General features: G+C 42.8%; 1 protein-coding gene across 1 annotated transcript in view; it reads left to right on the forward strand.

Annotated features, from left to right (window-relative positions):
* Positions 1-4497, forward strand: part of LOC115459445 (major histocompatibility complex class I-related gene protein-like) — a 60297-nt gene extending 55800 nt beyond the window's left edge. The window contains exons 5-8 of the mRNA XM_030189266.1: positions 2761-2853; positions 2919-3029; positions 4078-4152; positions 4412-4497. Coding sequence (XP_030045126.1) covers positions 2761-2853; positions 2919-3029; positions 4078-4152; positions 4412-4497 — 365 coding nt within the window. The remainder of the gene's footprint in view (positions 1-2760; positions 2854-2918; positions 3030-4077; positions 4153-4411) is intronic.
* Positions 4498-17817: the final 13320 nt, after the last annotated feature.

The following is a 17817-nucleotide window of genomic DNA, read 5'->3' on the forward strand; positions in this document are numbered from 1 at the left end:
ACACCAACTGACAGTGGGATAGAAGTAGAGGAGGATCCACTAGAGTATGCATTAAAGGTACGCTGGGAGAGATAAGAAGAAAACCAGGAAAGAACTGAAATCCAAGTGAGGACAGTGTATCAAGGAGTAGGCTGTGATCAACAGTGTCAAAAGCAGCAGATAGATCGAGAAGGATCAGGATAGAATAGAGACCTTTGGATCTGGCCAGGAGCAGATAATTGGAGACTTTAGCGAGCGCTGTTTCAGTTGAATGAAGGGGGCGAAAGCCAGATTGAAGTGGATCAAGAATAGCTTGAGATGAAAGAAAGTCAAGGCAACGGTGGTGAACAGCACGTTCAAGTATCTTGGATAGGAAAGGGAGGAGGGAGATGGGGGCGATAGTTGGAAGGACAGGTAGGGTCCAATGAAGGTTTTTTAAGGAGTGGTGTGACTACGGCATGTTTGAAGGCATCAGGAACAGTCACAGTGGAAAGTGAAAGATTGAGGATATGACAGATAAAAGGGATGACAGTAGGAGAGATATTGTTAAGTAGATGGGTGGGAATAGGATCGGAGGAACAGGTAGTTAGTTTCAAGGAGGAAAGAAGATATGTAGTTTCCTCTTCAGTGAAGGAAGAAAAGGAGGCAGGGGTTGGAGGGTTGAGAGAATGGTCTAAGGGAAGAAGAGGTGGAGGTGACCTGGTTGAGAATTCAAGTTTAATCTTGTGAACCTTATCATGAAAGCCAGAGTCTGGGGGGAAAGTGAAAGGGGAGTTGGAGGTGAAGGCACTTTGAGGAGCTAGTAGTAGTAGTAGTAGTAGTAGTAGTAGTAGTAGAGAGTTCAGTGTAGCAAAGACGTCGAGGGTTTGAGCCAAGAGAATTTGTCAACTGGATGTAATAATCCTGTTTGGCAAGTAAAAGAGCAGACTGGAAGGAGGTCAGCAAGAATTTGAAATGTATGAAGTCATGGGCACGGGATTTTAGCCAAAGGTGTTCGGCAGAGCGGGTACAGGAATGTAGATAGTGGATTCTAGAGGTCAGCCAAGGTTGGGGTTTGGTACATTTTACAGAACGGGAAATGGGAGGAGCAAGAGTATCCAGAGCAGAGGAGAGAATAGTATTATAGGAAGAGACAGCCTCATTGACAGACTTGGATAACATTGTGGTAGAGAACAGATTTGAAACACTGGAGGACAGAGTAGAAGGGTCAATAGCCTGAAGATTCCTAAATGTATTGGTTAAGATTGGACGGGACTGGGGAGGAGGGTGTTTAAGTGTGAAAGTTATCAGATGATGGTCAGAGAGGGGTAGAGTTGAGGCACAGAAACTGGAGAATGAGCAGTTTGAGAAGAGGATAAGATCAAGACAGTGGCCATTCTGGTGAGTGGGGGCAGTGGAGCACAGTTGAAGATTGACAGAGGATGTTAAATCAAGAAACTGCGAAGCATAAGAGTCAGGGAAGGAGATGAAGGTTCAAGAAAGAAGGAAAACCAAGCATCAAAGTCAGTGAGAAAGGAAGAAAGGGACTTATCAGGGGGTCAATAAATGACTGCTACTCGGAGAGGCAGAGGAGCAAATAAATGGATGGAGTGGTCTTCGAAGGAAGAAAAGCAGTGAGACTGAGGTAGAAGAGGTTGAAATCTTCAAGATTTCATGAAGTACTACTATGAAGTAGTAGCCCCACACCACCTCCATGGCCAACCGGGCCAGGAGTATGAGAGAAAAGATAACCTCCATGGCATAGGGCTGCAACTGAAGCAGTCTTCAGGGTAAAGCCAAGTTTCAATTAGGGCAAGCAGATGGAGAGTACGAGAGATAAAGAGGTCATGGATGTAGGAAAGTTTGTTACAGACAGAGAGGGCATGCCACAGAGCGCAACAGACTGTCCAGTGTCGGGCTATAAGTATCGATCCAGGCCTCTTTCTCAGTTGAAACTGAATTAAAGATACTGGGTATAGTGTTACATCCATGCCTTTTTCTTCGAAAATCAAGTGGCTCAACTCGCCAAGAAAATTTCTGTACTTTAAGAAACTTAAGAAGGATTAGACATTGTGGTTGTTCAGACTCTAGTTTTGAGTCAACTAGACTACTGTAATGTTCTCTTTGTAGGCTGCTCACAGTTGCTTTTGAAGAAATTGCAGACTTTATAGAATGTAGCAGTTTGCTTAGTTTTCTCTGCAAAAAGAAAAAAAATCAATAGGGTTATACCATTACTGATCACAGCGCATTGGCTTCCAATTTGAGCTAGGGTGTACTTCAAAGTTTTTATATTTAGGACATTACATTAACTTTTCTATGTTAAGGATTTTATAATACGGCTGAGAAATAGCTTGTCGCTGTCTTCCTTCCTTTAAAGCTTTTAGAAAAGGTTGCTCCAATCTCTGTTCTCCTTTACTAGAGTCAAGTTTTGGAATGATCTTCCCGCTATTATTAGATTTTCTGATGGTCTTTTACGATTCAGGAAGTCCTTGAAGACATGTTGGTTTGAGAAGTTTCTGTGTTGAGAGCTGTAACGAGGGATATTTTTTTACTAGTACTTACTTTTATTGTAATTCCCAGGTATACTTGGTTTTCTTTCATATGTAAACTACACAGATCCCTCAAGGTTGTTGCTGTATAAAAGTATTGTTTAGTAAGTGGTACGTTGTTATAAATGTTCCTTCAGTATGTATGGGTTTCTCAGCAGCAGATGCTCTGTACACAGCGCAGCTGGACCAGGAGAGAACAAATGCTTTTAATCCAGATCCCCTCCTCTCATTCTGTGTTTTTCCTCGGTTTCAGATTCTTCATTTAAGCAGGATGGGGCTCTGGGGCAGATCCTGGGTGCAAACAATGTCTCGCCCTGTAACAATGCAGAGATCTGTGGTGGGGGAGGTGGGAGGGATTGCTAGTACTATGGACCTTGTATCATAATTTCATTTGTTTCTTGTTTCCATTAGAGCCAAAATCTTCATTATCGATTGGAATCATTATCGGGGTGATTGCTGGGGTGCTGCTTCTGATCATTGCTGTGGTGGCTGGAGTCATCTGCTATAAGAAGAAAGAGAAGGGTAAGAGAGGAGGTCATGGATCTCTGCAGGATGTGGAAGACCTTATATAAATGATTTGTTTCCAGAGCTGCATGATGGACTTCTGCACCCCTAATAGTGTGCATGATCTGTCATGTTCAGGGAGGAGTAATTTGTATTGTTTGGCATCCAAAACACAATGTTGGCACCTGTGCCCCCCTCTTTCATATTGAAGAGTGACTGGCTGAACACTAAACACCTTCTCCCAGTATTGTACTAAGGAGTATATGGTTCAGTTCTGCATCTTCTTCCCCCACCCCACCCATGTTATAATCTGTCTTAGCTATGTGGCCTCTTCCCTTTCCCGCCAGCTTTGTATTGAGGGAAACCTGGCTGAGCTCTGTGCCCCCTCAGTCCCTTTGTTTTACAGTAAGGATTGCCAAACTCTGGTTCGTAGCACTGCAATCCATCATTGAGACTAATCCTTCCCCCTTCCCCCATTCCTGCTGTCCCACACAGTGAGATATTTAGAAAGACAGATATGGGCAGGTTGACATTTCTTGGTTCTCTTGAGTAAAGTGATGTGGTAGGTTCTTTTGCAATGCAGAGGAGTGCTGGATAGTTCAGGCTGCCCCGAAGCTATCTGTATAACTAGACAGGGAGCGGCTGAAGATGGCAGCACAGAATCTACAAAGCATATTTTTAACATTGTGGCCAGTGTGGTGGTGTTTTTGTTGTTTTTTCTAAAGAAAGCTGACTTCAGTGTCTGAATATTTATCCCTTTCAGCCATATTAAACACTTTGTTTCAGGGGTTTTATTTCTCAGACAACAAAAAATAATAAAAAGTAAAAAGACTAATATGGCTAAAAAGGGATAAAAATATTTTAATACCTGGTTTCAGGGGTTTTATTTTTCAGGCAACAAAAAAATAATAAAAAGTAAAAAGACAAAATAATTAAAAAAAATGTCAGGTCCCAGAAATCTCCCACTGTTGCCATAAAAGAAAAAAGGAGCATCTCGCTGATCCTTGGCACATTCCCCCTGTCCCCTGAGCCTCTTACCTCATTTGTGGGCTGGTAAATTCCTCAGGAGAGGAGCCAGTCCCCAGTTACTCCTTTCCTACTGATGGTGTAACACAAATGGTGTTACAGACTGACTGGCTGGGTATGTTCCGAGGACTGGGTTGACATTCCCTGAATGAATGGGATTGCATGTTCAGGTGACTGTCCATCCGGGTGTACCACTAGCAGATCAAATATCATGCTGGTTTTTCTCACTCTGAGCATCTCAGGTTTTGGAGGAATTGTCACACCAAGAAAGAAATTGGGCAGAGAGAAAATGGTTCATATAGTCCTTGCATATCATGAGAATTCTATGTTTATATGATCAGGATATTGATTAATCTGTGGTTCTCATTTTTCAGGTGGATACAATGCAGCCCCTGGTAAGTGTCCAGAGCCTCAGATCCTGTCTCCCTGGGGTTTCACTGCTGTTTGTAGATTTGGATAATTGATAGAATGGGTCCTGGGTTATATAAAAAAGTCTTTTTCTTGGGCTGTTTGAAAACCTCTCACACATAGTAACACAGTAATGTACGATCCATCCAGTCTGCCCAACAAGATGCATGGAGCAGGTAAACTTACAGGTATAGTAGCACTACATGGGTATATTTACCCACAGTGTAAAGATGCGCCTGAGGGTAGGATTTGAAGTTACTACAGGTTTTTCGAAAGTATATGTGTAGTTTTCCTCAGAAAAACTGTGTGCAATACTTAACACATGTAAACGTGTGCAGCTGGTTTTCTTGGGGTAACTTCCACAATTTCATTTTGAAATTTCACTTTGAAAATTAATGTAAGGTCTGTTGGTAAAAATTACTCACATGCTTTATGCCAATGTGGTTAGTTTTGAAAGTGACCCATAAATGCTTTCACTTTCATCCTGCAATTTTAACCAGTAAATATTTCAGGTTACCCTATATACTTGAATATAAACAGATTTTTTTGACCAAAGAAAGGCATCGAAAATTCCATCTGTTTGTTTTTGTTTATATTCGAGACTTCCACCACCAAAAAAAAAAGAGAAGCTCTTCTGGCTCCAATCCCAAAATGGCTTCCATGACCCTCCAGTGGCAATTTTGCAAGACTGCTTCTAAAAACCACAGCAGTCTTTTTCACTGCAGACAGGGCCGTGCCAACTCGGTAAGCGAGGTAAGCATGGCAGGGGGGTGCTTCCCTCTGGGGGGCGCTGCCGCACCATGCTCACCTCGCTCGCCCTCCCCCCAACATCCCTTTTCTTTTTTTTTCCTTTTTAAATGTACCTCCGTAGCTGTTCCGGCAGCGCAGCATCAGTGAAGGAGGCGGCGCTCCCGACGTCGCTAGCCTTCCCTTCGCTGTGTTCCGCCTTCTTCTGACGTCTATGTATATGTGTGTGGTGTGTGTTATGAGCTAGTAACGGACACAGGGTAAAAGGAATATTCTCGGCACAACCCCGAAACGATGGAATATATCAATCAGTGCTACCTCTGTAAAATACCTTATTATGGGGTAAATGTAACATAGTTACAAAGTAGATGACGGCAGAAAAAGACCTGCACGGTCCATCTAGTCTGCCCAACAAGATAAACTCGTATGTGCTACTATTTTTGTATACCTTACCTTGATTTGTACCTGTCCTTTTCAGGGCACAGACCGTGTAAGTCTGCCCAGCACTATCCCTGCCTCCCAACCACCAGCCCCGCCTCCCACCACCGGTTCTGGCACACACCATATAAGTCTGCCCAGCACTATCCCCGCCTCCCACCACCGGATCTGGCACCCAATCTCGGCTAAGCTCCTTAGGATCCATTCCTTCTGAACAGGATTCCTTTATGTAGATTGTAAGCTCTTTGAGCAGGGACTGTCTTCTATGTTTGTGCAGCGCTGCGTACGCCTTGTAGCGCTATAGAAATGCTAAATAGTAGTAGTTTATCCCACGCATGTTTGAATTCCGTTACCGTTTTCATTTCCACCACCTCCCGCGGGAGGGCATTCCAAGCATCCACTACTCTCTCTGTGAAAAAGCACTGAAAACATCGTTAAAGCCCTTCCCTTACCGATTCCTTAGCGAATCGGTAAGCAACAGGAATGCATCAAGGAAATCGCATGCAAATGAGCTGGTCGCTGTTAGCTCATTTGTATGCATTTTCCTTCCAAGCCAGTCTGCCAGCTTAGCATGCGCAGAGCAGCCAAGCGTTATGCTGGCTGCTCTGCGCATGCCAAGGATATCCTTTATGGACGTCCTTCACTCAAAAAAAAAAAAAAAAAAAAAGTCGTCCCCATCATTGCAGTCTTTCACATGCCAAGGACATCTTTCACTCCAAAAAAAAAAAAGGACTTCCCTAACAGCAGGAAGCTTGTCAGCAGTCTGAAACCTCAGAAGAGAAAGAGTGCTGAAAAGAGCCCCAATTAATTTAAGTGCTGCTGCTCTTCACTTGTGTAACATTTCCATTGTTTACTGCTTTGCATGTTAAAGACAGGCTTACATCAGGCAACTAGGAAGGACTCTCTGAAGAAAAAAAAAGCATCCAAGTGCTCATCAGTTCTCTCAACAGTCCCCTCCAAGGTTGTTTTCAGCTTGGGCCCCCCCCCCCCCCCCACAGAATCGGGACATGCAACGACGTCCAATTCAAAACATTTTGGACTTCCCTCCCTCCAGGTCTCTCAGCCAATCACAGCATGTTTAGGTAATACTGGTAACAGCTAAACACGCTGTGATTGGCTGAGAGAGACCAAAACATTTTGATTTGGACGTCCTTGCATGTCCCGATCCTGTGGGGGGGGGGGGCAAGCTTGGACGTCCCTGACGAGCACTTGGATGTTTTTTTTTCCCTTCCAATTCCCTCGCAGCAGCCCCAACGAGAGGTGCAGACCACCCATTAGGTTTTCCACGGTTAGGCAATCAGAAAACTGTAGTGCATCTTATTACAATACGATTTATACACATTGTAATACTAACTAGTAAAATAAGGCCCGTTTCTGACACAAATGAAACGGACGCTAGCAAGGTTTTCCTCGGAAGTGTGTATGTTTGAGAGAGAGAGAGAGAGAGAGTGTGTGTGTCAGAGAGAGAATGAGGGAGAGACAGTGTGTGTGTGTGTGAGAGAGAGAGAGAGAGCGTGTGAGAGACTGTGTGTATGTGACAGAGAAATAGAGTGTGATAGACAGGGAGTGTGTCAGAGAGAGTGTTTGTGAGAGACAGTGAGTGAGTGTGAGCCCCCCACCCTCTCTGGTCTCAGGACCCTCTCCCCACCTCCCTCTCCCCTGCCCCCCTCCAGCCAATCATGTCCAGTGACCCTCCTCTCCCCCTGCCCCCCCTGCAGCCACCCATGTCCAGCGACCCTTCCCCCCACCCTGGCGCATCAAACCCCCTCGCCACCCACAGCTGCCAGTGGTAACGCTGTCCGGCTGCTGCTGCTGCTTCTCCTGTTGAGCAGCAGCAGCAGCCACTACAAAAAGGAAAAAAGTGATAAATGTTTTTAAACCCAGGCAAAATCGTTCGCAAATACCCGAGTCTTAAAATGCAGTCTCTGCAGCCACTCCTCCTCTTGCCTCTCACGTCGCTGCGCTCCTCCGGGCTGCAGGTGGATTTGCACTGCTGGGCGGTTGGACTGTCAGTCCTTTATTTTCCTTTCCTGTTGCCGTGGGTGCCGTTTGTGACTGGCAGCGGGCGAGCGGGCAATCTGCCGGTTTATCTGCTTTTTGGGGGGGGGGGCAGGATGCAGGTCGACTTGTGCTTCTGTGCGGTCGGGCTGGCGTTGGCGTGCGGGGTGGCAGGCTGCAGGTCGACTCGCGCTGCTATTGCAATGCTTAGGCTCTATGGATGACGTCATCCGAGGCTTCAGTCCCAGGTACAGCCAATCAGAATGGAGACACGGGCCCAGGCAGCTTCATGGAATGTTCATGGTGCAAATTATTATATAGGATTTGCTCATCTGCATTCCGTTTTCGTTAGCTGCTACCGTGACAGGAAAATGCCCTTTTGTGCATGTCCCTGTTTACTACTTGCACGTTAAACTGGCTAGAACCAGTTTAAAACCCACGTTGCTGGCTTGTTAACTTTAGTGCATCTAGCCCTATGTCTCATGTAGAAACATTCCCTTGCAGCAGATCTGAGCATGGGGGGGTGGGGGGATAATTTTTTTCACTGAAGATGACACTGCATTTATTTATTTATTGCATTTGTATCCCAAATTTTCCCACCTATTTGCAGGCTCAATGTGGCTTACAGAGTTTGGTTATGACATAATCATTCCATGATATCATACAATTAGTAATGTACAAAGATTAGGTGAGGGAAGAGAGAAGGAAGGTGTTAGGCAAGATATAAGGTAGACTTTAATAATTGGGTGAGTTGGTGAGGTAGTTTTGTAAGGCTATGGGTTCTCTTTGTAGTCCTTGTTGAACAGATGTGTCTTCAGAGATTTGCAGAAGTTATTTCATCAATAGCTTTCAGGGCTGTAGGTAGTGCATTCCACAATTGCGTGCTCATGTAAGAGAAGGTGGTGGCGTGTATCAGCTTGTATTTTAATCCTTTACAGCTGGGGAAGTGCAGATTGAGAAATTTGCGGGATGATCTTGTGGCGTTTCTGGGAGGCAAGTCCACAAGGTTTAGCATGTAGATTGGGGCATCTGCGTGAATGATTTTGTGTACAATCGTGCAGATCTTGAACACAATTCATTCCTTGAGTGGGAGCCAGTGAAGTTTCTCTCTTAGGGGTTTTGCACTTTCATATTTGGTTTTTCCAAATATGAGTCTGGCGGTGGTATTCTGGGCTGTTTGGAGTTTTTTGATAGTCTGTTCTTTGCAGCCAGTGCATTACAGTAGTCCAGATGACTTATTACCAATGACTGTACCAAGATACGGAAGATACAGTGGGGGAAATAAGTATTTGATCCCTTGCTGATTTTGTAAGTGTGCCCACTGACAAAGACATGAGCAGCCCATAATTGAAGGGTAGGTTATTGGTAACAGTGAGAGATAGCACATCACAAATTAAATCCGGAAAATCACATTGTGGAAAGTATATGAATTTATTTGCATTCTGCAGAGGGAAATAAGTATTTGATCCCTCTGGCAAACAAGACCTAATACTTGGTGGCAAAACCCTTGTTGGCAAGCACAGCGGTCAGACGTCTTCTGTAGTTGATGATGAGGTTTGCACACATATCAGGAGGAATTTTGGTCCACTCCTCTTTGCAGATCATCTCTAAATCATTAAGAGTTCTGGGCTGTCGCTTGGCAACTCGCAGCTTCAGCTCCCTCCATAAGTTTTCAATGGGATTAAGGTCTGGTGACTGGCTAGGCCACTCCATGACCCTAATGTGCTTCTTCCTGAGCCACTCCTTTGTTGCCTTGGCTGTATGTTTTGGGTCATTGTTGTTGGATTATTTGTAGTAAATAATTAGCAGATTTTAGTACACACAGCTTCAGCTTTAGAAATGTTAATTTCTTTCTTCATCTCTCTCTCATTCACCCCAGAATAATTCACTGCTGAGTCACTTTAAAGTTGAAGTAACAAAACATCTGTTTACTCACAGTTTGCAGTTAGATTATAATCAGACAGGCTTATATATACATATTACTATACATTTGTCTTATCAGCTCTTTCCATGTGCTTAGATGGTAATGGATGCTCACACCACCATAGATCCTCTCAGGTTAGGAGAGATCATGAGCTCCATGTGCTGCATGTGCTGTGTCTAACCCCCACAGGAAGTTGCATAGCTGTGTGACCTCTCTAAGTAATTCACATCAGAGGTCACAGAGTAATCACAGAGAAATAATAGGTGACAGGCAATGCATGTAAAATACAATACATTCCAACAAACCCCTTCTCATGCATAACTGTCATGCAATTATTTATTCATACAAAGTCCAAGCTTTATACGCAGATTCACAAAATGTTCTCTGGGTAACGGTTTGGTCATGATGTCAGCTGTCATCTCACTGGTGTGACAATAGTGTAGACTGATGACCCCTTCTTTCGCCAACTCTCGCACGTTGTGGTATTTCGTTGCGATGTGCTTGGTACGTGACTGAACCTTGTCATTCTGTGACAGTCGGATGCAGCTCTGATTATCTTCCATTATCTGGATTGGTCTCTTTTCAGCTATTCCAAAATCCAGCAAAAGTTTTTCAATCCACATCAGTTCTCTGCACGCTTCCGATACGGCCACATATTCAGCTTCTGTAGAAGACAAACTCACAATACTTTGTTTATGACTGGCCCATGAAATTTGTACATTTCCATACATAAACACATATCCACTTGTGGATTTATAATCAGAATGATCCCCTGCCCAATCTGAATCACAGTAACATATTAGTTTTGGATTACTATTGGCTGAAATCTTTAATTTACAATCAATGGTACCTTTTAAATACCTTACCATCCTTTTAACTGCAGTCCAATCTGATTTGGTAGGTGAGCTGACCCTTCTGCTCAAAATTCCTACTGCATTTGCTATATCAGCCCTGTATGTGGTAGTTAGATATAAAAGCTTACCTATGGCTGATCTATATTGCATGTTATCTGGTAAAGGTTCTCTTACTGTTTCATCCTTCAGAAAATCAGTGATCATGGGAGTGCTTACAACTTGGGCATCTTGCATACCTAAACTTTCAATAAGCTCATTTATTTTCTGCTTCTGGCTTAGAAGATAAGAACCATCATTTTGTTTCTCAATTTCTATACCAAGATAGTATGACACATTACCAAGTTCTTTTATCTCAACATTCTGGTTTAAATATTTTACAATGTCCTTGTACTCTTGCTCACTTTTGCTTGCAATGAGCAGATCATCAACAAAAGCTAAAATGTATGCATATTGTCCATTTCTGCACCTAGTGTACAAACATTTATCTGCTTCACCTTGCTTAAATCCTAAATTTGTCAATATTTCATCCAATTTTTCATTCCAACATTTTGCACTTTGCTTTAATCCATAAAGACCTTTGTTTAATTTACACACTAGCTGTCTTTGTTTTGTATTTATGAAACCTGTTGGCTGTTCCATGTACAAGTCTTCAGTTATATCTCCATGAAGAAATGCTGTTTTCACATCAATGTGGTTGACTTGCATGCCTTTTGAGACTGCAATGCTCAGAAGTGTTCTAATTGTCGTGTGTTTCACTACAGGTGCAAACACTTCATCAAAATCTTCTCCATATTTTTGAAGATATCCCTTTGCGACTAATCTGGCTTTATACCTTTCCACTTTTCCTTGTGCATTCCTTTTTAACTTGAATACCCATTTGCATCCTATAGCTTTCTTGCCAGGAGGTAATTTTGTAAGAATCCAAGTATTATTTTTATCCAATGCATCAATTTCTTCTTGTGCAGCTTTACGCCATTCAGCAGCTTCTTCTGCTGGCATTTTCTCAATCTCATCCCATGTTAAGGGCTCTTGAGCTTCTGCTGACTTTGTTAGGTAAGACAGTCTTGGGGGTGGAACACCTTTGTTTTCCCTGGATGAGCGTCTGACAATAGGTTGGTCTGACCTTTCCGCATCCTCTAAATCTGAGAGTACTTCTCCAATTGATTCCCCTTCTCCAACTGTACTGTCTTCTTCAGTGATCCTTTCTGTGTCTGCTTCCTCTGCCTGTTCCTCGTTAGATACAGATGAGTTGCTTTCAGACATCTGCCTTGGTATGGCATTTATATACACTGGCATGTCTATTATGGTTCTAGTTTCATATTCTGGATGATAAGGCTCATCTGGGATAATCCAGCCTTTATCAACCCTTTTGTTTTCATCAAAATATGTAACATGTCTTATGCCAACAATGCCAGTTTTCAGATTCAAAATTCTATATCCTTTGTGTCCTGGAGCATAGCCAACTAAAATGCCCCTTTCTGTTGTGGAATCCAGCTTATGCCTTCTTTGCTTTGGTACATGAGCATATGCTGTACTTCCAAATGTTCTTATGTGTGACAGGTTTGGCTTCCTACCATGCCATGTCTCATGTGGTGTGCGCTCAGCGCCTTTAGTTGGCATTCTGTTTTGTAGGTACACTGCTGTGAGAATGGCTTCCCCCCATAGTCTTTTAGGGAGATTGCTATCTGACAGCATACATCTGGTCATTTCCACAATTGACCTAAATTCTCTCTCTGCAACAGAATTTTGCTCTGGTGTATAAGCTACTGTTGTGATATGCTGAATGCCTTCTTGTTCTAGAAATGTGCGCATGCTTTGTGAAGTGAACTCACCACCATTGTCGGTCTGAAGAACCTTTGGTTTTCTTTCAAATTTATTGCTCACCATGGCTACGTATTTCTTCAGCATGTCTGTGACTTGACTTTTTTCTTTCAGCAAATAGGCCACACAATATCTAGAGAAATCATCCAAGAATATTAGCACAAATCTGTTATTTCCCAATGATGGGATATTAAACGGTCCACATAAGTCACTGTGTATTAAGTCCAGTACTTTATTACTCCTATTTCCTGTGTATGCAGGAAATGAGGGTCTCACACCTTTTTGAGTAACACAGTCTATGCATTTCTCCATTTTACCAGCATCTGCACTTATCTGAATGCCAGTGGCCAGTTGCTTACTGTAAAGATCCTGGATCACCTTAGAATCACGATGTCCCAGGCGGCGGTGCCAGATTTCCAGACTACATTTACCATCATTCTTCCTTACTTGCGCCATATGTGAGGCTTCACCTGAAATGTTCAGCTTATAAACATCATTATGCATAAAAGCTTCAGCATACACTTCATCATTTTTAGAGATTGTGCACTTACTGTTTTCAAAATGAATCACAAATCCCTTCTTATCTAATGTAGATACACTAAGCATATTGCAAACTGCTTGGGGAATATACAAGACATCACTTACAGGAATTTCTTTAACTTCATTAGACACTTTGCATTTTAAGAATCCAATACCTTTTGCTTGGATCTTAGCAGTCCCTGCGTTTGCAGTTTTAAGAATACCTTCCTCTGGACACATTTCCTGAAAGAAATTCTTACAATTGGTTAAATGGCATGTGCTCCCCGAATCCAAAATCCAAGTACTTTCATTTGAATTATTATTTACCATAGTCAAAGATTTTTCTGCCATTAGAAAGCCCTTGTGTTTATCTTTGTCCTTCATACATTTCCTGGTTTGAAAATTCTTTAGTTCCATTGGCTTAGGTGAGCTAGAGGGAGTGTTTTGTGTTTCCTTACACCATTTAGATACATGTCCCTCCTTTCCACATGAGTAGCAAATCAGCTTGCCCTTGGGTGGAGTTTTCCCATAGCTCCGCCTTCCTCTGTTCTTTGCCAAGAAATTTGTTTCATTTCTCTCTGACTTGCTTTGAGAACACATCTCCTCAGAATCATTTATTATGCATTCCTGCCTTAGTTTTGATGTTGTCTGTTCAAAAGATTGCCCTTCAATGGCCTCATTTACAGACCTAAAAACATCAAACTTCTTTGATAGTGAGGTAAAAAGAAATGCTCTTTTCAATGCATCACACATGGGAATTCCAGAAAGTTCTAACTTTTGAAATGAAGACATAAGATGCATAATGTGATCATTACATTTACTTTTATCCCTTAATTTGGTTTCATTCAACTCTGCCAGCCAAATTGGTTGCTGCTTTGCATATGTAGTTGCATACATAGTTCTCAGTTTATATAAAATGTCCTTTGGTGTATCTTTTCCCTCCACTAATATGGCTTGTTTCTCTGAGAGAGCTTCCAAAAGCATGCACTTCACATAATAGTTTGCATTGTCCCATTCAGCCATATTTTCAGCTGTTCTGTCTTGGTCTAAGCATATATTTAATCCTTTTGCTCGAAGGAGACATATGAATCTTAGTTCCCACTGCTGATAATTAAACTCAGTTAATTTAGGCACCTTGAGAGAATAGAAAAATGGTGAATTTCCTCCCTCAGCCATTTTCTTAGCCTTCTGTCTGCTGTGTGGGGGGAGAGAGAGACAGACTGAATCTTTCCTTTAAAACTTAAGAGAAAAATGTGGCCTTTTTTTCTGCCTGGTAATATTTCTCTTCTTTTTCAATTCCTGGCCCTGGGCCCATAACCCTTTTGTTGGATTATTTGTAGTAAATAATTAGCAGATTTTAGTACACACAGCTTCAGCTTTAGAAATGTTAATTTCTTTCTTCATCTCTCTCTCATTCACCCCAGAATAATTCACTGCTGAGTCACTTTAAAGTTGAAGTAACAAAACATCTGTTTACTCACAGTTTGCAGTTAGATTATAATCAGACAGGCTTATATATACATATTACTATACATTTGTCTTATCAGCTCTTTCCATGTGCTTAGATGGTAATGGATGCTCACACCACCATAGATCCTCTCAGGTTAGGAGAGATCATGAGCTCCATGTGCTGCATGTGCTGTGTCTAACCCCCACAGGAAGTTGCATAGCTGTGTGACCTCTCTAAGTAATTCACATCAGAGGTCACAGAGTAATCACAGAGAAATAATAGGTGACAGGCAATGCATGTAAAATACAATACATTCCAACAATTGTCGTGCTGGAAGACCCAGCCACGACCCATTTTTAAGGCCCTGGCGGAGGGAAGGAGGTTGTCACTCAGAATTGTACGGTACATGGCCCCATCCATTCTCCCATTGATGCGGTGAAGTAGTCCTGTGCCCTTAGCAGAGAAACACCCCCAAAACATAACATTTCCACCTCCATGCTTGACAGTGGGGACGGTGTTCTTTGGGTCATAGGCAGCATTTCTCTTCCTCCAAACACGGCGAGTTGAGTTCATGCCAAAGAGCTCAATTTTTGTCTCATCTGACCACAGCACCTTCTCCCAATCACTCTCGGCATCATCCAGGTGTTCACTGGCAAACTTCAGACGGGCCGTCACATGTGCCTTCCGGAGCAGGGGGACCTTGCGGGCACTGCAGGATTGCAATCCGTTATGTCGTAATGTGTTACCAATGGTTTTCGTGGTGACAGTGGTCCCAGCTGCCTTGAGATCATTGACAAGTTCCCCCCTTGTAGTTGTAGGCTGATTTCTAACCTTCCTCATGATCAAGGATACCCCACGAGGTGAGATTTTGCGTGGAGCCCCAGATCTTTGTCGATTGACAGTCATTTTGTACTTCTTCCATTTTCTTACTATGGCACCAACAGTTGTCTCTTTCTCGCCCAGCGTCTTACTGATGGTTTTGTAGCCCATTCCAGCCTTGTGCAGGTGTATGATCTTGTCCCTGACATCCTTAGACAGCTCCTTGCTCTTGGCCATTTTGTAGAGGTTAGAGTCTGACTGATTCACTGAGTCTGTGGACAGGTGTCTTTCATACAGGTGACCATTGCCGACAGCTGTCTGTCATGCAGGTAACGAGTTGATTTGGAGCATCTACCTGGTCTGTAGGGGCCAGATCTCTTACTGGTTGGTGGGGGATCAAATACTTATTTCCCTCTGCAGAATGCAAATAAATTCATATACTTTCCACAATGTGATTTTCCGGATATAATTTGTGATGTGCTATCTCTCACTGTTACCAATAACCTACCCTTCAATTATGGGCTGCTCATGTCTTTGTCAGTGGGCACACTTACAAAATCAGCAAGGGATCAAATACTTATTTCCCCCACTGTATATCTTGGGAAGAAAGGTTTTATTCTTTTGAGTTTCCACATGGCGTGGAACATCTTTTTCGTTGTGTTCTTCACTTGAGTATTGAGTGTGAGGTTTCGGTCGATGGTAACTCCAAGAATTTTTAGATTTTCTGCGACGGGGAGAGAACAGTATGGTGTGGTTATTGTGGAGTAGTTGCTTTTGTTGTGTTGTGAGGTGAGTACGAGACATTGTGTTTTCTCTGCATTGAGTTTCAGCTGAAATGCATTGAAGTTGTAGGGAGGGAATAAACGAGAGACTGGGTATAGGGAGGCAGATGACTGCATTTTTCATGTAATGTAAAAAAAAACAAAACAAAACACACATTTACCAATGCCACTGAAAGAGCAGCGGAATTCAGGGAATCCTGGAAAAGGTCCAGAGAGGTCCTGGATATGAGAATGAGGGTAAAACCTGAGATGGGGGAGGCTCTGTTGTATCAGAACAGGAAACAAATTGGGTAGACTGGACAGACCCTGGGGTGTTTCCCTATATAAATGTGTTCAACATTTCTATGAAACAAAATCTTTGCAGTCATGTTAGGGTTTCTCTGAGATGACCTGATGTGTCCTATCCTCCCTCTTTGTTGCTTTTTCTTTAAATCCTTCCAGTGCTTGTGACTGGTAGAGATTTGCGCCTGCGAAATGCAGTCGTTATAAATCCATAACCTTCAAGACTTCAAATTTCACTCTAAATCTAAAAAGTTTCTCTTCCTTTCTAACCATTTCCCATACACCGAGTGGGCTTGTACTCAGAAATATGTGAACAGGAGGGCAAACATTGCGAGACAAATATCTCAATTACAGCTTCACATCATGAGGGGTGGGTTTTATACTCCCTTTGGAGGTGACTTTCGGGACAGGTGAACGTTTTATCTGCAAAACTCACACAGACTACGCAGATACTTTCTGTCTGAAGCTCAGGTTCATGAAGACTGAAAAATTAGCACAGTCTCCAGTGGGAATTAAATGTGGCTTATTAAACATTTACCCCAGTCTGTTCTTTTCTATTTTCAGCGAAAGATGACGGATCTTCAACCTCATCCGGAGCTGGAGTTGGCCCCAATCCAGGTACTGAGGGGTGTATGTGTGTGTACAGTTCGATGTCCTAATATACATCTATATACAGGGAGAGAAAACTATGCAGATGAAGCATTCACTTGTACTGTCATCTGCAATGAAAGTGTGGGGTCTGATGCTTTCTACACAGCAGTGGCAGGTTGGGGAAAAACAGCCTCATGCTGTACGTAGTTATACACAGAAACATGCCAGAGGATGTGGTAACAGCAGTTAGTGTGTATGGGTTATAAAAAAGTTTGGACAAGTTCCTGGAGGAAAAGTCCACAGTCTGCTATTGAGACAGACATGGGAAACAACTGCTTGCCCAGGAGTTTGTAGCATGGAATGTTGCTACACTTTGTTACTCTTTAGGATTCTGGAATCTTGATATTCTTTGGGGTTCTACATGGAATTTTGCCATGATTTGGGTTTCTGCCAGGTTCTTGTGACCTGGCTTGGCCACTGCTGGAAACAGGATACTGGGCTAGATGGACCATTGGTCTGACCCAGTATGTCTACTGTTCTTATGCAAAATGACGCTTCATCCTAAAATATATTGTATGTACAGCATGAGGTGTGTGTATGCAAATACTGCCATGTAGAAAGCAGTAGCATATGTTATATTCAAGGTGTGATGACAGGCTTGACCTACAAAACCGACACCACGTGCCCCACCAGATTCTGGTAGATGCCGTGGCCAGCCCAGTCAGCTGGATGTATTTCTCCCTGGGGAAGGAATAAAGAAATCCCCTTATAGTTCAGGCCACTGCCCCTGTTTCCAGGGTGCAGGTAATGTGAGCTGGTTGTGTCTGATGCACTTCTTCTGTATAATACTTTGCTATACTCAGAATACTGTGGCATTTAACCCATACTCAAATCACAGAAAGAAAGAAATGTTCTGATTTTGCCCAATACCTTTTTACTGACACCAATTTTTCTCCCTCTGCCTCTCTCATTTCAGCTATCATTTAAGAAGATATTTTGCTCTTTCAGAGGAGGGAAAGCCAAATTCTGTTCCAGCATCTCCTCTTTTGCTGTTCCTGGCTGACGATTCTGACTCTTCCATGGACTTTTCATAATAATTTGTGGCAACAGTGGTTAGCATATCTGGGTTTAAAAAAAGGTTTGGACA

This window comes from Microcaecilia unicolor, unplaced genomic scaffold, assembly GCF_901765095.1.
Source record: "Microcaecilia unicolor unplaced genomic scaffold, aMicUni1.1, whole genome shotgun sequence".
NCBI classification, from domain to species: Eukaryota; Metazoa; Chordata; class Amphibia; order Gymnophiona; family Siphonopidae; genus Microcaecilia; species Microcaecilia unicolor.